We start from the raw sequence: 21,693 nt of genomic DNA on the forward strand, positions 1-21,693 counted from the left end.
AGGTCATGAGTCACCGGTGGGGGGACACATGACCGGCAGCCGAATTGCAACCAATCGCAGCAAGGCGCGTGCACAAACAAACCGGCGCGTGCGAAGAAGACAAAGGAAGCGGAGCAGCGCGGGAAAACGGAAGTGCGGAAGGAGCGGAAAAGACAGGCAAAAGGCGGAAAATCGGAGGGGAACTGCAAGGCTACACACAAACAAACAGAAAGGCAAAAGAATAGCCAAGTGTGCAGTCAAAGTGGAGAACAAGCAGGAGCTATCCCTAACATCAAGAAAGGACACGTCGTTCCTCTGTGTCGTGCGTGAGGTCGACGACACCGACCAAGCCGGTCCCGGTCCCCCGCCTGTGGTGACCAAGCTGCTCGACGAGTACAAGGACGTATTCCCCGACCAGTTGCCACAATGCCTGCCACCCCAACGCACCGTCGATCATCGCATCGACATCGAACCAGGCTCGTCGCCTCCGTCAAGACCGACGTACCAACTGTCGCTGACGGAGATGGACGAACTCAAGCGCCAGTTGGATGACCTCCTCGCCCATGGGTTCATCCGCCCGAGCCAGTCACCGTATGGTGCACCAGTGCTCTTTGTCAAGAAGAAAGAAGGTGATCTCAGGATGTGCGTCGACTATCGCGCACTAAACAAACAGACCATCAAGAACACCTACCCGTTGCCCAGGATCGACGAGTTGATGGATCGTCTGAGTGGAGCAAAGGTCTTTAGCAAGATAGACCTCCGCTCAGGCTACCATCAGATCCGCATCCACGAGGATGATGTCCACAAGACCGCCTTCAGGACTCGCTACGGACTGTACGAGTTCCTAGTGCTGCCGTTCGGATTGACGAACGCACCTGCCACGTTCATGCAGCTGATGAACGATGTGTTCCGCCAAGAGCTCGACAACTCTGTCATCGTGTACCTGGATGATATCCTTGTGTACAGCAAGGATGAAGCGACCCATGAAGGTCATGTCGCCCGCGTGCTGGCCAAGCTACGCGAGCACAAGTTGTATGCCAAACTGTCCAAGTGTGAGTTCTTCAAGAATCAAGTCCCGTTCCTGGGACACGTTGTCTCAGGAAGAGGAATCGAAGTCGACCCCGCCAAGGTCAAGTCTGTGGTCGAGTGGCCGCCGCTCGCATGCGTCTCTGACGTGCAGTCGTTTCTCGGTCTCGTCAACTACTACCGCCGATTCATCCCCGATCTGGCGCGCACTGCCGGTCCACTCACAGACCTACTCCGCAAAGAGTGCCCCTTCGTGTGGGACCACCCACAACGCCAAGCGTTCGAGACCCTCAAGCACGCCTTGACGAACGCTCCTGTCCTCGCTGTGTTCGACCCGAACACGGATGTCTCCGTGCACACCGACGCCTCCGACTTTGCGGTGGGAGCTGTTTTGATGCAGGAGGGAAGGCCCGTTGCCTTCGAGTCGCGCAAACTGTCCCAACACGAGATCAACTATCCCGTGCACGAGAAGGAGCAGCTTGCGATCATCTACGCGCTGCAGAAGTTCCGAGTGTACCTCCACGGTACCGCCAAGCCCTTCAAGATTGTGACGGACCACCAGTCACTGCGTTACCTCGACACCAAGAAGAACCTGAGCCGACGCCAAGCGCGATGGATGGAGTTCCTCGCCGAGTACAACTACGAGGTTGTATACCAGAAAGGCAAACTCAATGTGGTGCCTGACGCACTGTCCCGACGCCCCGACTACCAATTGGCGTCACTGTACGAGTCGACTGTCAGTGTCGACAACACGATGCTGGATGTTGTCCGAGACAACATCGCCAACGACAAACAGTTCGGAGAACTGTTCCGAAAGGTGTCTAAGCTCCCCAAGGACGACGAATCATCCGAGTACACAGTGCGTGATGGCCTGCTCCTCCTGAAGAAGGACAGCCGTGTCTGTGTGCCGGACATTCCGTCGTTGAAGACCAAGTTGCTCCAAGAGGTCCACGACTCGCCCCTCGCTGGACACTTTGGAGTCGAGAAGACATACGACCGACTGGCCAAAGTCGCATACTGGCCTGGAATGAAGCGCACCGTCGAGAAGTACATCGAGTCCTGCCATACCTGCAAGATGGTCAAGTCACGCACGACCCGAGAGCAAGGATTGCTGCAACCCCTGCCTGTTCCCGACCGCCCCTGGACCAGCATGTCCATGGATCTCATCACGCATCTACCGACGACCAAGTTGGACCACGATGCAATCGCTGTCTTTGTCGACAGGTTCAGCAAGATGGCACACTTTGTGCCGTGCCAGACGACATGCTCCGCGCCTGACCTTGCACTGCTGTTCTTCAAGCATGTGTTCAAGCACCACGGCCTCCCAAAGTCCATCGTCAGTGATCGAGACCCCCGATTCACCTCCTTGTTTTGGACAAGTCTGTTCGACCATCTCGGCACCAAGCTGAACATGTCAACCTCGCACCACCAACAAACGGATGGACAGTCCGAGCGGACGATCCGCACCCTCGAGCAATACCTGAGGACATACGCCTCGACCAGCCAAGACGACTGGGACATACAGCTGAGTCATGCAGAGTTTGCATACAACACCGCCAAGTCGAGCACAACTGGCTTGAGCCCCTTTGAGGCGCTCTACGGATTCCAGCCTGATGTTCCCACCTCCTTGACACTGACCGAGTCCACGGCTGGATTGCCTCCCAAACCAAGTGCCTTTGTCAAAGATCATCAAGTCCGACACAAGATGATCGCCGACGCGCTCACGGATGCGCAACAAGTGATGGCGAAGTACTACGACCGCCGACACCAGGATGTCTCCTTTGAAGTTGGAGACCTTGTCTACCTGGACGCCGACAACATCAAGGTCCCCGAAGCCCAGTCAAAGAAGTTGTTGCCCAAGTACCGAGGACCGTTCAAGATAGCGGCCCGACCCAGTCCCCTCAACTACCTGTTGGACTTGCCACCTGGAAGCAAGCTCCATCCTGTCTTCCATGTGTCCAAGCTGCGTCGCCACACGACCCGCAGTCCAGCACAGTTCCCCGACGCCGACGAAGGTGTCCCGGACGACGCACCACTGGAAGACGACCTCGGACAATACTATACTCAAGAATATGAAGTCGAAAGGATCGTGAGGCACAAGAAAGTGGCTGATGGGTCACTTCGGTTTTATGTCAAGTGGGTTGGTTACCCACACTCGGGCAACACATGGCAAACACTGGAGGACTTGTCCCATGCACCCGAGGAGCTGAGTAAATACGGTAAACACCTCGAGGAGCCCCAAATAAAGAGCACACGCAGGGCTCCTCGCAGGAAGCCTTCTTAAGTGTGGGAGTGTAGGAGATGGTATCTCCGACGCTGTGCTGCGCGTACTGCGCGTACTGCGCGGCGCAGTGGGTCGTGACCTGTGCTGCGCTTTGCGTTTTCACGCACCGCAGGCAGGCCACCGCAGGGTATACCTGCGGGTTGCCCCCGTTCCCCCCGTTTGTCTGGAGTTCGGTTTTATCGTGAATAAACGTAAGTGCTCCCCGAGCTCACCCGTCCGCTAGAGTAGCCTAGCACCGCCCTGTTCTGCCCCGTCCTGTCTTGTCTTGTACCCCCTCCCTCCCCGTCTTGCCCCAACGTCCCAGTAGTGGACGTTACATGGTAGCATCGGAAATCCTCGTCTTGTTTTCGTCCTGTTTGTCCTCTTTCTAGATCCTCAAGCTGGATCCCGCCTCTCTTGCCGACCGACTCTCCTCTCTGTCCCTGGAGCCTGCCCCTGCCATGAGCAACCCCCGCCCACTTCCGGAAGCCTTCCTCAAGACCTTCCGTGCCCCAGTGTTTACTGGGAAGAGCCGCTCCTCCTCGGTGGAGGACTGGCTGCAGCAACTCGAGGACTACCTCGATGCTGCCCAAGTCGCCCCCACCCACCACATCGTCGCCGCCAAGCTCTGCTTAAAGGACCAGGCGTACCGTTGGTACCGCCGCCAAGGGTTCGACGAGCAGAGCGAAGGTGTGTTTGACGACTTCAAGGACCGCCTCCGTCGCCGCTTCGGCAGCCCCAATGCTGAACTCATTGCCCGTGACAAGCTATACTCTCTCGTGCAGCGTGGTTCTGTGACCCGCTACATCGAGGAGTTTGAAGACCTCTCCTCCCAGATTGAGGAGCTGGGCTCTGCTGATGCGATGTACCTCTTCCAGAAGGGCCTCAAGCCCAAGATCAGAGAGTACATCGCCAGCAACCCTGATGCCCGCAAGTCCCTGGACGTGATGATGGACGTTGCCGAGAACCTCGACAACGTCCAGTACCATGGCCGCCAGTTCTACCCGCAGCTGGCAGGCGGCCATCGGTCTCATCACGTCCCAGCCCGTCCGCCTCGCCCGGCCCCGCCCGCAAGACCCATGCCTGAGCCCATGGACGTTGACGTCAACGCCATGGAGGCTCGTGGCCCTCCCCGCTCCCGGTTCCAGCAAGCTGCCACTGTCTCCCCCAAGGACAGACAGAAGCAGGAGGACCTCCGCCATGGTTCCTGCTTCTTCTGTCACCGACCGGGACACCAGGCCAAGGAGTGCCCCATGAAGTCGGGAAACGGCCGACCCCACTAGGTGGCTCTGGAGCCCTAGTAGGAGACCAACGCCGTGGATTGCTCAATGCAGTCCACGCGTCTCCAGAGGAAGTTCACCTCGCCCCCTCCCCCGAAGGAGAAACAAACCAAGTGTTGTGCGTCGTGCGAGAGGTGCATGGTGGCGCAAGCCGCCTGCCTCTCCACGAACGTGAAGAGAAAACCAAAATTGAAAACCAAAACAAAAAAGAAAATCAAGAACCCTTGAGGGACAGGACCGCCTGTGCCCTCACCCCTGTCAAGTCGTGTGTGTCGGATGCTTCCGACATGTGTCCGCAAGCCGTGGACGTCGTGTGCAATGGCGTGCTGACGCCGCAGGCCCCCGCAATGGCCGAACCCTATCCAAAATGTCCGAGTGGCCGTGATGAAGCCAACCAAGACCAAGTGTCGCCCGTTCCCCCAAGTCAAGTCATGGTGCAGGAGGCTGTGCAGGAGGACCATGAAGAGTCCCTGCTGTACCTCCCTGCCACCGTCCAAGGTCACACCGTCCGAATGATGGTGGACTCTGGAGCAAGCTGCAACTTTGTCAGCAGACGCTTGCTCCAGGAGCTCAACATACATGCAACCAAGAAGAAGTCGCCGATGAGTGTGGCGCTTGCAGACGATCGTGTGCAGCAGTGCACACACCAAGTGGTCCTGCGAGTGGCCCTCCATCCCAAGTACCATCCTGTCCTGTTGTTCCAAGTGATCGACACCAAGTTCGATGCCATCCTCGGCATGAGCTGGCTTGCTCGTGCCGAGCCGACTCCAGTCGTCGACTGGAAAGGCCGCACTGTCCGTGTTGGCCCTGACATTGTCCTGCAGGGCATGGCCTCACCCAACATGCCACCTCTCCTCTCAGCCATGCAATTCAAGAGGCTGATCAAGAAGGACACGTCGTTCCTCTGTGTCGTGCGTGAGGTCGACGACACCGACCAAGCCGGTCCCGGTCCCCCGCCTGTGGTGACCAAGCTGCTCGACGAGTACAAGGACGTATTCCCCGACCAGTTGCCACAATGCCTGCCACCCCAACGCACCGTCGATCATCGCATCGACATCGAACCAGGCTCGTCGCCTCCGTCAAGACCGACGTACCAACTGTCGCTGACGGAGATGGACGAACTCAAGCGCCAGTTGGATGACCTCCTCGCCCATGGGTTCATCCGCCCGAGCCAGTCACCGTATGGTGCACCAGTGCTCTTTGTCAAGAAGAAAGAAGGTGATCTCAGGATGTGCGTCGACTATCGCGCACTAAACAAACAGACCATCAAGAACACCTACCCGTTGCCCAGGATCGACGAGTTGATGGATCGTCTGAGTGGAGCAAAGGTCTTTAGCAAGATAGACCTCCGCTCAGGCTACCATCAGATCCGCATCCACGAGGATGATGTCCACAAGACCGCCTTCAGGACTCGCTACGGACTGTACGAGTTCCTAGTGCTGCCGTTCGGATTGACGAACGCACCTGCCACGTTCATGCAGCTGATGAACGATGTGTTCCGCCAAGAGCTCGACAACTCTGTCATCGTGTACCTGGATGATATCCTTGTGTACAGCAAGGATGAAGCGACCCATGAAGGTCATGTCGCCCGCGTGCTGGCCAAGCTACGCGAGCACAAGTTGTATGCCAAACTGTCCAAGTGTGAGTTCTTCAAGAATCAAGTCCCGTTCCTGGGACACGTTGTCTCAGGAAGAGGAATCGAAGTCGACCCCGCCAAGGTCAAGTCTGTGGTCGAGTGGCCGCCGCTCGCATGCGTCTCTGACGTGCAGTCGTTTCTCGGTCTCGTCAACTACTACCGCCGATTCATCCCCGATCTGGCGCGCACTGCCGGTCCACTCACAGACCTACTCCGCAAAGAGTGCCCCTTCGTGTGGGACCACCCACAACGCCAAGCGTTCGAGACCCTCAAGCACGCCTTGACGAACGCTCCTGTCCTCGCTGTGTTCGACCCGAACACGGATGTCTCCGTGCACACCGACGCCTCCGACTTTGCGGTGGGAGCTGTTTTGATGCAGGAGGGAAGGCCCGTTGCCTTCGAGTCGCGCAAACTGTCCCAACACGAGATCAACTATCCCGTGCACGAGAAGGAGCAGCTTGCGATCATCTACGCGCTGCAGAAGTTCCGAGTGTACCTCCACGGTACCGCCAAGCCCTTCAAGATTGTGACGGACCACCAGTCACTGCGTTACCTCGACACCAAGAAGAACCTGAGCCGACGCCAAGCGCGATGGATGGAGTTCCTCGCCGAGTACAACTACGAGGTTGTATACCAGAAAGGCAAACTCAATGTGGTGCCTGACGCACTGTCCCGACGCCCCGACTACCAATTGGCGTCACTGTACGAGTCGACTGTCAGTGTCGACAACACGATGCTGGATGTTGTCCGAGACAACATCGCCAACGACAAACAGTTCGGAGAACTGTTCCGAAAGGTGTCTAAGCTCCCCAAGGACGACGAATCATCCGAGTACACAGTGCGTGATGGCCTGCTCCTCCTGAAGAAGGACAGCCGTGTCTGTGTGCCGGACATTCCGTCGTTGAAGACCAAGTTGCTCCAAGAGGTCCACGACTCGCCCCTCGCTGGACACTTTGGAGTCGAGAAGACATACGACCGACTGGCCAAAGTCGCATACTGGCCTGGAATGAAGCGCACCGTCGAGAAGTACATCGAGTCCTGCCATACCTGCAAGATGGTCAAGTCACGCACGACCCGAGAGCAAGGATTGCTGCAACCCCTGCCTGTTCCCGACCGCCCCTGGACCAGCATGTCCATGGATCTCATCACGCATCTACCGACGACCAAGTTGGACCACGATGCAATCGCTGTCTTTGTCGACAGGTTCAGCAAGATGGCACACTTTGTGCCGTGCCAGACGACATGCTCCGCGCCTGACCTTGCACTGCTGTTCTTCAAGCATGTGTTCAAGCACCACGGCCTCCCAAAGTCCATCGTCAGTGATCGAGACCCCCGATTCACCTCCTTGTTTTGGACAAGTCTGTTCGACCATCTCGGCACCAAGCTGAACATGTCAACCTCGCACCACCAACAAACGGATGGACAGTCCGAGCGGACGATCCGCACCCTCGAGCAATACCTGAGGACATACGCCTCGACCAGCCAAGACGACTGGGACATACAGCTGAGTCATGCAGAGTTTGCATACAACACCGCCAAGTCGAGCACAACTGGCTTGAGCCCCTTTGAGGCGCTCTACGGATTCCAGCCTGATGTTCCCACCTCCTTGACACTGACCGAGTCCACGGCTGGATTGCCTCCCAAACCAAGTGCCTTTGTCAAAGATCATCAAGTCCGACACAAGATGATCGCCGACGCGCTCACGGATGCGCAACAAGTGATGGCGAAGTACTACGACCGCCGACACCAGGATGTCTCCTTTGAAGTTGGAGACCTTGTCTACCTGGACGCCGACAACATCAAGGTCCCCGAAGCCCAGTCAAAGAAGTTGTTGCCCAAGTACCGAGGACCGTTCAAGATAGCGGCCCGACCCAGTCCCCTCAACTACCTGTTGGACTTGCCACCTGGAAGCAAGCTCCATCCTGTCTTCCATGTGTCCAAGCTGCGTCGCCACACGACCCGCAGTCCAGCACAGTTCCCCGACGCCGACGAAGGTGTCCCGGACGACGCACCACTGGAAGACGACCTCGGACAATACTATACTCAAGAATATGAAGTCGAAAGGATCGTGAGGCACAAGAAAGTGGCTGATGGGTCACTTCGGTTTTATGTCAAGTGGGTTGGTTACCCACACTCGGGCAACACATGGCAAACACTGGAGGACTTGTCCCATGCACCCGAGGAGCTGAGTAAATACGGTAAACACCTCGAGGAGCCCCAAATAAAGAGCACACGCAGGGCTCCTCGCAGGAAGCCTTCTTAAGTGTGGGAGTGTAGGAGATGGTATCTCCGACGCTGTGCTGCGCGTACTGCGCGTACTGCGCGGCGCAGTGGGTCGTGACCTGTGCTGCGCTTTGCGTTTTCACGCACCGCAGGCAGGCCACCGCAGGGTATACCTGCGGGTTGCCCCCGTTCCCCCCGTTTGTCTGGAGTTCGGTTTTATCGTGAATAAACGTAAGTGCTCCCCGAGCTCACCCGTCCGCTAGAGTAGCCTAGCACCGCCCTGTTCTGCCCCGTCCTGTCTTGTCTTGTACCCCCTCCCTCCCCGTCTTGCCCCAACGTCCCAGTAGTGGACGTTACACACGGCCCATAAATTCGGCTCGTTCTGATGGTGCTGTTTGCCCCCCAGGCAGTTGGGCAGCAGCAAATCTCAAGACCATAACGTAAGTGCATTTCCTTCCGTGATGATACCGCATGCATGTGCGTGTGTCATGCTGTGCGATGGCTAACATGACTCGGCACCTCCAGTCTGCACGTTCCATTCGCAGAAAACAAAAATGACAATCACAATCATGCTCCTCCTGGCCTTCGTCCTCTGGCCCATTGCCCACTGCCTACTCCATACTGCCTCTTCTACGGCCTATACTATCATTGCCTACATTGCCTATATTGCCTGCTATCTTCCGGCACAAACCATCCTATCCATCGCATTCCGCGATTACTACGCGTCGCACGTCACCATCGACGCCTCAAGACACTCCTGCCCATCCACGGCACATCCGAGACCATTCCTGTCTCTATCGATCCACTCGAGCCCCGCTCGCGACACCAAGACCACCAAGTTCGATACTCTCCCGACTCAAATGGGAACCACTCCTGGAACATGACTCTGTTGATTTGATATGATTTGATAAGCCCTCTGCCGCCGCCCATCACCAACTGGTTCGCCAGTTGAGACCTCCAGCTCTGTCTGGAACCACCGTGGCTCTGTCCACACGCGAGACTGGTTCATTGGTCTTCGCTTCAACGACCATTGTGGTCGGGTTTGAACGCAAATTTGGCGGCGGCAGAGGCGGACCTATGCCCAAATTCACACGGCATACGGACACTGTATTCGATATTTCGCATGCAATTTACTGCAATACACATCGTTTGGCCTCTTCCTCTGCCTTTCTGGCCTCTTCCTTTGCCTTTCTGGCCTCTTCCTCTGCCTTTCTGGCCTCTTCCTTTGCCTTTCTGGCCTCTTCCTCTGCCTTTCTGGCCTCTTCCTTTGCCTTTCTGGCCTCGGCTCTCTTGAGGGCTTCTTCCTCGGCTTTCTTGAGGGCTTCTTCAGCTCGTTTGGCTTCTACAGCCCGTCTCTCTTCGGCCAATTTGGCTTGCTCTTCGTGGAAGGCGATCACTTCGGGACTCGAAAGGATGTTTGCTCCACGGGCTTGGCGTTCGTGATCAGGTGAGTTGCTGAGATAGCTGGCGAATGCAATCAGGACCTCGGGGTTGTTGGAGTAGATAGGCTGCGGGAGTGTTAGTTTGGTGCTGGCTGGTTTGGGATGAGTGAGTGGTTGGACTTACCAGGATGTGGCTGACAACTGGGTCGCTGGGAGGACCAAGGTAGAGCGGCAACTTGATGGCGTGAATTCCGTGGCGGATCCACTGGATGTTGTCGATTTGGATCCACTCGGGGGAGGTGAGCGTTGCGAGACGGTTGGTTGTTGGGGTAAAGTTGGGTGTTTGATCGAAAGAGCGAACCCATTGGCTGCCTTGGCGGACCCAGACGAATTCTTCGCGGGTGGTTGGTTCTTTCCAACCTGGGTTCCAGTTCCGCGAACTGATTGAGTTGCCATCGGGTGAGATCGCCACGGAGGTCACATAGTGTGTGTGTCCCTCGAGGGTGTGCTTCACCTGGCCAGTCGTGGCATCCCACACCTTGATGGTATTGTCCCCAGAGCCAGAGACAATCCACTTGCCATCGGGTGAGATCGCCACGGAGTTCACGTAATCTGTGTGTCCCTCGATGGTGTGCTTCACCTGGCCTGTGGTGGCATCCCACACCTTGATGGTCTTGTCAGCCGAGCCAGAGACAATCCACTTGCCATCGGGTGAGATCGCCACGGAGGTCACATACCATGTGTGTCCCTCGAGGGTGTGCTTCACCTGGCCAGTCGTGGCATCCCACACCTTGATGGTCTTGTCCATAGAGCCAGAGACAATCCACTTGCCATCGGGTGAGATGGCCACGGAGATCACCCAGTTTGTGTGTCCCTCGAGGGTGTGCTTCAGCTGGCCTGTGGTGGCATCCCACACCTTGATGGTCTTGTCCTCAGAGCCAGAGACGATCGATTTTCCATCGAGTGAGATCGCCACAGACCAAACAATATTTGTGTGTCCCTCGAGGGTGTGCTTCAAGCTGCACGAGACACTATCCCACGTCTTGATTCTTTTGTAGTCCCCATTCTTCACAATTGCCACAAACTTGCCATCAGGTGAGATTGCCGAAAGACGGACATCTCCATTGTGATCGGTGAAGGTTCTCGTGATCTCCCCGGTGCTGGCATCCAAATGCTTGATTGTCAAGTTAGTTTCGACAACTACGATGGTCTTGCCATCAGGTGAGATCGCCACGGAGTTAACATCTCTTGTGTGTCCCTTGAGGGTGTGCTTCAGTTGGCCAGTCGTGGCATCCCACACCTTGATGACACCGTCACTGGTCCAAGTGGCAACCCAGGTCCCATCTGGTGATGTGATCATTGCGGCAATCGATCCGAATTGCTCGACTGGACAATCCCAATTCTTCTTAAGTCCAATGGTGACCAGGAATGGAATCTTGTCCTCGAGTCGAGAGGCATATGTCTTGTAGATCGCGGTCTCCTTCGGTGTGAAGGCATACCCCGAGTTGTAGACCTGAGGTGCACTCTTGCTGATGGGATCGGCAAACTCCAGCACAAACTTGTGGATATCCTTGACCAGCTCCTGGGTCGATTGGTCGAATGTTTGCCCAGGTGTGTTCAAGACCATGTTCTCGAGCATACCAACCTGATTGGTCAGACCAGGGATCACGCCGATGAGGGAACCGCATTCGAGCCAGAAGAACACATGGCTTGAGAGGAATCTGGACAGTGTATCCACTAGACCGGATGGACGGTATTGTTTCCATGTATATCGATCGAGGGTGGTGTCGGTCATACACCAGACATAGTGTGTGATCCAATGGACGACGCTGTATCGGAGCGAGTCAGGTATCTTGGCTCTGACTAGGTCGTTGAAGTTTGGGATCATGTCGTGAAAGTCGTAGATCTCGCAAATGTTGACCACCGGTTCGTGCGAGAGGATCGACAGCAGGCACTGTGAGGCGAATGCCATATGAAACTTGGGGGTCACATGGAACGGCTCGTCAGCAGATTCCTTTCCGAGCAGGTAGGTGACGATCGACTTGTGCTTCTGGGCCTTAGCCAATGAGCTACCCTCCTTGTTGTGGCTCAGTTTGCCAGGATCGAGGACGGGTCCAAGCTCCTTGATGCATCGACGGACGACTCGGATGTCGATTCCAAAGAGATCGGCAATCATTCGGATGGTCAGGGGAGACTGTGATGTTGCGATGGCCGAGCTTATCAGCGCGAGTTGGAGTTGATATTTGGACTTTGCATAAACGCTAGCAAAGGCACGCTGATAACCAGTACTGTCGTTACCATCAACGATCGCGAACCAGAGGTCAAAAACATCGTCCGCATCCTCGTCCGAGTCAAAATCGATCGTGGTATGGAAATTGAGCAGGTGTTGCACATCTGCCGGGTTTTTGACGGGGACTGGCTCAGATGCCAATAATGATGCAATTGGAGGAGTTCGTGAAGACGATGGCCCGGAAAATAAAGCTCGGGGAGATGAACAGTCTTGAGACGACTCGAATGAAACGGAGCTCCGAGGGGCGATGATAGTGGGCCTATACTCTCCGTCTTGAGCGGGATAGAGCTCTGTGGACTGGCGGAGGATGGCGAGGATCTCGGGGAACTTGGGTCGCTGGGAGGGGTCTTGGTGCCAGCAGCGCTCGATGAGGGCACGGATGTCGTCGGGAATGCCGTCAAACTGCTTGGGGCGAACTCCTCGGAGGACAAGGCGCTCGACGACACTCTCCCTCATCGGCTGTCCATCGATGGTGACCCAGATGGGCTTGCAGTCGTTGAAGACCTCGTAGAGGGTGACGCCGAATGCATACACATCGGTAGCCTTGGATGAGCCGGTAGGACGCTCGTCATCGAGCATTTCCGGTGCAATATACTCGAGAGTGCCGCCTGTCGGCTGGTCGCGGCGGGTTCGATTGGCCGAGGCCGAGGTGTGCTTGGTGCGGGACATTCCAAAGTCGGTCACCACAGCATTGGATGAGCCATCCAGCAGCACATTGAGGGACTTGAGGTCGCCGTGGACAATGTTGTTGCCGTGGAGATAGGCCATGCCCGAGGCAACCTCATAGAGAAGGCGGATCTTTTCACCCAGAGGACGAGGGGTGGGTGCGGTGGCAAAGTGGTTGCGGAGGGTGCCGTTGGGCATGAACGGCGAGACCATGAAGGGTTTAGTGGCTGTGTCGCAGGCGCCGAGGAGTGGAAGGATATGGGGGTGACTGAGTCTGTGCCAGATGCCAATCTCACGGCCAAAGTCGGCGAGTTCGTTCTGGTTGTAGCCCCTATAGAGCTGCTTGATGGCGACAGGGGCGCCATAGTACGAGGCCTTGAACACCTCGCCAAAGCCACCGGCTGCGATAGGATTGACTGACCGGTCGGTGATGGCTTCTTCAGGGATATACCAGGGTTTGTCGGCCATGGTTGACAACGGGAGACGGGACGAGGACTGAAGGAGGCGAAAACGGAGGGATACCCGCTGGACGAAGAGAAAGGAGGCAATCCTCTCTTATATTGCCAGAAAATGCGCCACCGGGGTGGATGTCGCCAACCGGGCTCAGCCATGTCCATACACGCCGGGCTGGTGATACCAGGCTCCTCTCCAGCTGTTCGATACACGACTGCAGTGTATTATTTGCATCGAGGTATGATAAGTCGTCGAACACCATATCCTTTTCAGACTGGAAGCGAGGGGGTTGGACACCGGAGTAGAAGCGACCTGCACGACGGATCGGAGCGGGAGCAGGAGAAGGAGAGAGCTGGGCCACGAAGCTGCGGAGGTGTCATGAACGCTGACGACCCCTCACGACGAGCTAAGATCGGTGATGCGCCTGGAAGGGTTGAGGGCATCATCCTGCTCATGGAGGAACTTGGAGAAGTCCTAGAGAGAACGGGCGTTCTCAGCAGACTGGACGATGACGGCACGGATGGCCTGAAGCTCGGGCTCGGAAGTGCCGAGGGAGAAGGTGTGTGTGGGCAAGCCAGCCTGGTCTGGCCTGGTCGCAGGCAGAAACGCGAGCAAAAATGAACTTTCGGAGTGGGTGGCGCGCCAAAATACGAACCACCACGAAGCAAAACCGCCTATTTCCAATCGCGGGGATCGAACCTGGGTTGCCAGTAGGAAGGCCACCAAGTCGTTTGAATGACATAAGGTTCAGTGGTATGTGTGTGTTTTGTTTTCAGGAAGAGCACGTACGAGGAATTGAACTCCGGACCCACCGTGTCGGTGGCACGCGCTATCGAGTGGACTAAACTCGCTCCTTGCCTGACATGGCGCTACCACCACCTTTCACCCTTCTCACCACACACGTGACTCCAGACCACTCATTTGGGTCAAATGCTCAGGGACAATGGATGTCTCTGAGCCTCGTAGACTCACAGATGATCAATGGAGAATTCAAGAACAATGTATTTCAATTATCGACCAGACATACGCTTACTGGCTGGCCTGAGTAGCCGGGAAAGCAGCGACATACGAGCTTCCATCAGGAGCAATGCCGACCGGGGGTGCGGTGCTGGGCTGCTGGGCGACGACCGGCTGTGTCTGAGCGGGAGGTGCTTGCTGAGCAATGACCGTGGCGACGGGGGTGGCATCAGCGGCCGCAGAGACCGGTTGCTTCTGAGGGCGGGGCAACGCCGAAACCTTTCCGGTAGAGGTGGAGGCGCCGCTGAACCAAGGGCAGAACTTTCTCGCCGCCACATAGCTCACACCCACGACGACAACGATGATGATGCCCCAGAAGATGTACGGGTTGGACGAGATGTAGTCGGTATAGTCAGAAAACGCCATGCTGAGCAATGTATTGTCTTACAGATAAGTCAATAAAAAAAGTTTGCAGCAAACACCACGGCGCTCATTCCATCTGGCGCAAGGCGAGCTCAGCACCTCTGGCGTACAATTCCTTGGCCACCTCAGGGTTTCTGGCAAAACCCACACCATCGGAATAGCGGCGAGCCAAGTGTCGCATCGCCGAGGGGAGTTCCTTTGTGGTGTTGTTGATGATGGCGTTGACTTGGTTGTCGTCAAAGTCTTTGAAGTATTTGAGGCTGATCTCCTCGAAAGAGAACTTTGACCCAAGTGTGGCGGCTTGAACGTGCAATTCGAACGCCTTGGCAATGGAGCGACTGGTACCACGGCCAAAATGGTAGCATGTTGCGAGTCCCGAGATACCCTCGGCAAACGACTGACTCGCTGCCTTGGAGAAGAACTCGAATGCTTTGTGGTAGTCCTTCTCTACACCATCACCCTCGTAGTATGCACAGGCGATGTTGTACTGTGCACTGACATGTCCTTGGTCGGCGGCTTTCTTGAACCATGAAAATGCGACTTGGCTGTCTCTGGTGATGCCGATGCCATCGAAGTAGAGTGTGCCAATGACATTCTGAGCACAGGCCAGACCACCATCGGCTGCGAGAACAAGCCATTTGAGACATCTGGCCGAGTCCTTGTCGACATATATGCCATTGAGGTAACACATCCCAACCTCGAAGCAGCCGGTGAGGTTCTCCGCCTCAGCAGCCTTTCGGAAGTTGCAGAATGCTTCTTGGTGATTCTTGGGGACTCCGATGCCATCGCGATAGCATCGGCCAAGACGAAACTGTGCCTCGGCGTTGTTCCTCGCGGCCAGTATAGAGTACGCTTTCGCAGCCAGCACAAGATCTTGCTGGTCGAGGATATCGTTGGTGAGATATTGCTCGATCGGTGCGGTTGATCCATTCGGCAGCTTCTCCAGACACCCAGTCAGTAGCCTGGCGGCTCTCACATGGTCGATTGGGAGACCAATGCCATTCTGGTAGCGTACTCCCAGTGCATACTGCGAGGGTAGATGACCATGCTTGGAAGCGTGGATGAACCACTTGGATGCGATGACGTCGTTCTTTTCGACGCCATCTCCCTTTGCGTAGTGGTACGCTAATTTTGCCATGGAAGAGACACATCCAGTATTCGCAGCATTGACCAAGGCCACGATGAAGCTCCTCTGTGGCTGTGGGCCAGGTGGTCTGGGGTGCGCTGATGTGATGTTCTCTTGAGCATTGCCGAGTGAGCTCTTCTTGGCGATCTGGGCGAATGTTACGGGCGGTGACTTGCGTTTGGCCATGATGGAGTGCGATGCGAGGGGAAGCGTCTGCTCGCAACCCACCACCCGACACCGATATCAACCGGACACCCTTGCACGCCGCACTCGCCGCTCCTGAGCACGTTACACCGATTTCTATAAAATAGCTATATTAATTATTAATCTTCCACCGCTTGTCACAGGTCAGACAGTGGGCGTATATGGTGCTGGCCTCGTCCGAAGAGCGATGCTGGGCCAGGATGAACTCGGTGTTGTATGAGTCTCTGCCCATGCGAGCACAGTCCGTGCATTTCATCTGTCCGTCGGCTCCTCCGGACTTGCCGTTTGCCGCTGCTGCCGCCGTCGTGCCGGTGACCCCCTGGTCTTGTGCCAGCCAAGCGTCTGGACGAAGGTTCTGGTGTGTCAGATCATCCAGCCGGGAAGGATCTTGAATGACACCCGAGTCGAGCAAGCCGACGATGGCCTCCAGGTTCGACAGCATCATGATGGCGCGGGACTTGTATGCGTCTCGGAACTGCGGGTTGATCCAGCTGCACACGCCCTTGTAGGTTGTGGTGGCATAGCGATAGATGCTCTCTTCCAAGACCTCGGCGTGGTCGGGCGTCTTTGCCTGGAGGGTCTGCAGGGCGATGCTACGCGGCGAGTCCATTGGGTGCTATTGCATATGCCGAGGATGAAACCCTTACTGCGTTTTTTCTGACACACCCTTCGCAGCAGACCAATGTCAAGTCAAATCTGGATCATCGTGGCCGTTATAGCGCTGTGCTGCGTCTGCTCATCGCTCCTGACTGCGGGCGGAGGATTTGGACTCTACCAGTACAACAAGACCCACTCGACAACACCATGGTCCTGCGTCTACGTCCCGACCATCAAGATGTATACCGTTGCACGCATCAACCAGAACAACGCCGAGTGCATGTACAACACTGACGGCAATGGCTGCTATTATTTCCCAGTGAATCCAGGTGCAGCCACAGGTGATGGCAATGTCAGTCCGATGGATGAGTGTGCTAACATGATCCAAAACGTACCCACCCCGACCACACTGGCTTCCCAGCAGACGCTGAATCTCGACATTTACACCTGCGGACCCAACTCGACCAACTACAAGCTCTGGAACCGCACAGGCTACGAAGCAGCGAACGACCCGTGTGATGTCATTTTGAACAGTGACAATCGCTCGATCGTCAATATGCTCTTTGCACCGAGCACAACCACCATCAACTCGGCATACCCACCACCTGCGGCTACTTCTTGAGCTTGCTCACGATGGATGCTGGTGATGGCATACCACCCGGTCCGCTGCTGCCGCTCCCAGAATCGATGCTTTGGTAAGCATAGTACCCGATGGCTGCAATCGACGAGATGCAGCAGCAACAGCAGAGGCATGCAGCAACCAGGGCAATGATCGCTGTCGAGTCGAGACCGGAAGTCGTCTGGTCAGACGAGAACTGACTCGATGTCTTGGTTGTATTGCCCTGTGCGATTTGAGTGATGGCTTTGTTGTCGAGCATGCACTGCTGGTATGATTTGTTGGAGTTGGACTGGATGATGCCGATTGCTGTGGCACAGGGTGCGAACTGGTTCTTTTGGATAGCGGAAAGCTGTGAAGCACACGAGTTCTGCAGGTTCAGGTATGTGCTCGTGTCCATGTTGGTGCTGACCAAGTTGCAGTTGTTGTTGGAGCTGGAGTTGCTGCCAGAGAGCAGGCCCTGAGCCTTCTGGATGGCGGATGCCACAGCCTGGCTATCCACGCTGTTGGTCTGGGCCATGAGTGTCTGGACCATCGATGTCATGGTGCACTGCTGAACGGCGTCATTCACATTGGTCTGGCTGATATTGGCCATGCTGCAGTCGTGGGTCTTGCAGTACTCACACTGTGAGTTGTCGATGACGTTTGTCTGGTAAGCGGCCATGTTGTTGGAGCAAGCGTTGACGATGTTCTTGACGTCCGAGTCCGACATGGTGGTGCCGATGACATTGCGGGTCTGGTTGCTGACTTGATTGCTTCCGCTGTCAAACATACTCAAGGGGTCGAATGCTTTGACGACATTTGCGAGGCCTCCGGCAGCGGCCGTAATATTGTCAGCGGTAGATGAGATGGTCTTGCAGGCTTCTGCGGCATTAGCGCCAAACATGTTCTTTCCGGTATCGGCCTGCTCGAGCGACGGAGATGGATCGACAAACATGTAGTATCCGAGGATGATGATCACGGCCAAGTATCCAAATAGGTACACTGGAACGGGCATCTCTTGCGACGGAGGGTGTGTGGCTACCATCGGGCGACAAAAAAACGCAGTAAGGCCTTCGATACACATGTACAGCATGACGCACCAGCGATGGAGCTGCCACTCGAAGTCTGGGGCGAGATCGCCTCGTTCCTCGACATCCGATCGTGCTTGGCACTGACACGCACCTGCCGCCGATTCCTCGCATTTCATCAACCTGCATGGGAGGATACGATCTACCAGTGCTGCATCAACACCCGCAGCCTCTCGCTGATCCAGGTGATCATGCGACCGATCCCGGTTCTGTGGCGGAACGAAAGCGTCCTTCGACACTACACGCGCTTCAGCTCGATGATGCACAAGGAAGCAATGGTCTGTGAACTGCTCCGGCGTAGCCCCACATCCACTAACGATCCCGGTTTCCGAATTCTGGAAATGTTGCTCGCGTGTGGAGTGTCGCCGCACGGTGAGATTGCTGCCCGATGCATCATGTGCATCCAGAACCACGATGTCTTGGCACGTATCGTCCCTGTGATGACAGCCAATTGTGCCCGGAGGGGCGAGGAATCACTGGCGTTGTTTGCCAAGACCGCAGTCGAACGAGCGATACAGACGGGTCGCCACGAATTCATTCAAGCCTTCCTCGGGCAAGTGACACTCGATCTGGTGGACAGCATGCACTACTTTGACTGGGATCTCATCAACGAAGCCATCTATGCCGAGAGCACGATCGTGCTGGATCTCTTCTTCCAACACCAGTGGCCTCGCCCCAGGCAGGATATCGTCCAGCAAGCCGCCATCATTGGATCCAAGCGCAGCAGTGCTGTCGTTGTCGAATGGGCACTCGGCCACAATCAACTGGACGACCCTCGTGTGCTCCTCGGCCACATTATCAGCCTCTCTCCCGAGATCCACGACCTGGTTCTCCGATTCTTCCCGAACGAGACGACTCGTCTCCTGAAGCGACTACTCAAGTCACATCCAAACTCCGACCCACAGCCCTTGATCTACTACTGTCTCTGTCGATCGCCGCAGATCGACGCGGACGCCCTGGTGCTCACTGCGAGATACCAGAAACTCGAGCTCTTGCGATTCATGCTGGAGCAGATGAATCCGGAATCGTACGAGTCGGATCTGTGGTTCGACCTCCTCTGCAGCTCGGGACACAGCAACGCAACCGTGGCATTCGTGCTGCACCACCACTGCTACAGCACCAAGGAGCAAGTCGATGCACTGCGCCGATTTGTGGTGTTTGGATTCGAGCCTGGAACCAATGTGATTCTGGACATGCTCGACGATCGCGATCTTCCCGACGACATCTTGTTCCGGGCATACTTCAACATCAGCGAGTTCACTGGGATCTGTGTGTACACCCTGCTGCGTCGGGTGCTGCACATCCCCAGGATCATTGGATTCCAGGAAATGGGCGAGACCGTCCTGGAGCGGGTGATCCGCTTGCGAATGTGGTCGCACATCGTGCCTCTGGTGGATGCCGGGGTGCGGGTGTGCAATTCGCATGTGTTGCTGGCGAATGTGTATGCATGTCCCAACCGCATTTCGTGTAAGCTGGTCGTGAATGCGCCCCAGGAGGGTGAATAAAAGTCAACTCTCTCTTGTAGAGCATCACATTCTGCGTCTGGTCCCAAGAATGTACATGATTGATCAGATCCCCAAAACCATGATCCCACAGGACGCCATCCGCAATGCGGGGTGTGAAGTTGAGCCCAGATACACGGAGAGCACGCACACCGACTACCCCGGCCTCGTGCTGACCAGCAAGTGCAACGGACGAGACAACTTCCAGGCGTACATCCAAAGCGCCAAGGGTGACAAGATCCTCTATCCATGCAATCCCAAGGAGATCAACGACATACCACAGGAGGGTGACGGGCTCGGTAACATCGTGTCTGCCCATGCTGCTTCCGACGGCACGCTGATCCGCTTGGGACACATCGGCGGCAAGTGGATCATGAGTTCCAACACATGCATCAACGCCCGAGACGCTCGCTGGGGTAGTTTCAAGAGCTTCTATACGCTCTTTGTGGATACGCTGAAGGAGCGTAAGCTGACTTACCAGGATTTCATTCATAGCCTTGACCCGAGCCGCACCTACCACTTTAGTCTCGAGCACCCGGAGAACCGCAACGTGATCTTCTATCCGAACCCACGAATTGTCTTCCTAAGCTGTGCCGATGCCAGCACCGGTGAACCAGTCCTTTACTCACGCGTATCGATGCAGCCACCCACAGGGACTGAGTATCCGCCGATTGTGCTCTCTGCCAATATCCGCGGAGTCATTTACACTGCCCAAGATGGACGAGTCTACAACCACGATCTGCCTTGGTACAAGCGAGCCGGTGAACTCAAGGGGAACGAGAAGAACCTGCTGCACGCCTACTACCGGGCCTGGTGCAATGGGAACGGTGAAGAGTTCATGCGGCTCTTCCCGGATGTTGGCTTCAGTCAAAAAAAAGCCAATCTCTATATCCAGCACTTTCTTCGGCTCGTTCTGCAGCTGTATCGCAGAGTCCATGTGCAGCGGGTGTGCAAGGACGATGTGCTTTTGGACCGTGGCAGTAACGTCGGCCTGTTTGAGATTGTAGACCGCATGCTGGAGGTCTACAACGAAATGGGCACACCCATGCGACTCCCGGAGACGGCGACGGTGGTGGGTACATTTAGCGGACGTTTTATTCACGATGCCATGCGAAACGTCCTGTTTGTGGATCTCTGAACTGAAACTCAGAAATCAGCTTCGAGGTCAAAGACCTGAGGCACACCACCCAATACACCGGCCTTTCTGTACTCGCCCACGCGCTTTTCGAAAAAGTTAGTCTTGCCCTGGAGAGAGATGAGCTCCATAAAGTCAAAGGGGTTGAGAGCGTTGTAGAGCTTGGGGTAGCCGAGAGCGACGAGGAGGCGGTCGGCGACAAACTCAATGTACTGCTTCATGAGAGTGGCGTTCATACCGATGAGGGCACAGGGGAGAGACTCGGTCATGAATTCCTGTTCGATGGCGACGGCGTCCAAGATGATGGCCGTGACGGTCTCGGCCGGGGGCTTCTCGGTGAGCTTGGAGTAGATCAAGCAGGCAAAGTCAGTGTGGAGACCTTCGTCGCGCGAGATCAGCTCGTTGGAGAAGGTCAGGCCGGGCATGAGGCCGCGTTTCTTGAGCCAGAAGATGGAGGCAAAGGCACCCGAGAAGAAGATGCCCTCGACAGCGGCAAAGGCGAGGAGGCGCTGGGCAAAGGGGGCGTCTTGGTCCTCGATCCACTTGATGGCCCAGTTGGCCTTCTTCTGGATGCAGGGGATGGTCTCGATAGCACCAAATAGGCGAGTGCGCTCCTCCGTGTCCAGGATGTAGGTGTTGATCAGCTGGGCGTACATCTCCGAGTGGATGTTCTCCATCATGATCTGGAACCCGTAGAAGGCGCGGACCTCGGGGAGCTGGGTCTCGGCATAGAAGCGGCCGCACAGGTTCTCGTTGACGATACCGTCCGAGCCGGCAAAGAAGGCGAGGATGTGCTTGATGAAGAAGCGATCGTTGTCGGTGAGCTTGTGCTGCCAGTGGGGCGGGTCTCTGGCGAGATCGACTT

At 56.1% G+C, this 21,693-nt stretch overlaps 3 protein-coding genes across 3 annotated transcripts; all 3 read right to left on the reverse strand.

Annotated features, from left to right (window-relative positions):
* Positions 1 to 14,622: 14,622 nt before the first annotated feature.
* Positions 14,623 to 15,960, reverse strand: BJ171DRAFT_553759 (uncharacterized protein). Its single transcript, XM_053113066.1, has one exon. It carries the CDS (start codon positions 15,888 to 15,890, stop codon positions 14,646 to 14,648), a length of 1,245 nt encoding a protein of 414 aa, XP_052961392.1. The 5' UTR covers positions 15,891 to 15,960; the 3' UTR covers positions 14,623 to 14,645.
* A 49-nt stretch (positions 15,961 to 16,009) lies between these two features.
* On the reverse strand, positions 16,010 to 16,555 carry BJ171DRAFT_184957 (uncharacterized protein). The gene has a single exon (XM_053106122.1). The coding sequence runs from the start codon at positions 16,516 to 16,518 to the stop codon at positions 16,021 to 16,023; it is 498 nt and encodes a 165-aa protein (XP_052961393.1). The 5' UTR covers positions 16,519 to 16,555; the 3' UTR covers positions 16,010 to 16,020.
* Positions 16,556 to 16,648: 93 nt separating this feature from the next.
* On the reverse strand, positions 16,649 to 17,982 carry BJ171DRAFT_553776 (uncharacterized protein). The gene is made up of 2 exons (XM_053113067.1): positions 16,930 to 17,982; positions 16,649 to 16,807 (listed from the first exon to the last, which is right to left on the reverse strand). Exon 1 carries the CDS (start codon positions 17,891 to 17,893, stop codon positions 17,117 to 17,119), a length of 777 nt encoding a protein of 258 aa, XP_052961394.1. The 5' UTR covers positions 17,894 to 17,982; the 3' UTR covers positions 16,649 to 16,807; positions 16,930 to 17,116.
* Between the last annotated feature and the right edge of the window lie 3,711 nt (positions 17,983 to 21,693).

This window comes from Polychytrium aggregatum, assembly GCF_025602895.1.
Source record: "Polychytrium aggregatum strain JEL109 chromosome Unknown BJ171scaffold_322, whole genome shotgun sequence".
Classification (NCBI taxonomy): Eukaryota; Fungi; Chytridiomycota; class Chytridiomycetes; order Polychytriales; genus Polychytrium; species Polychytrium aggregatum.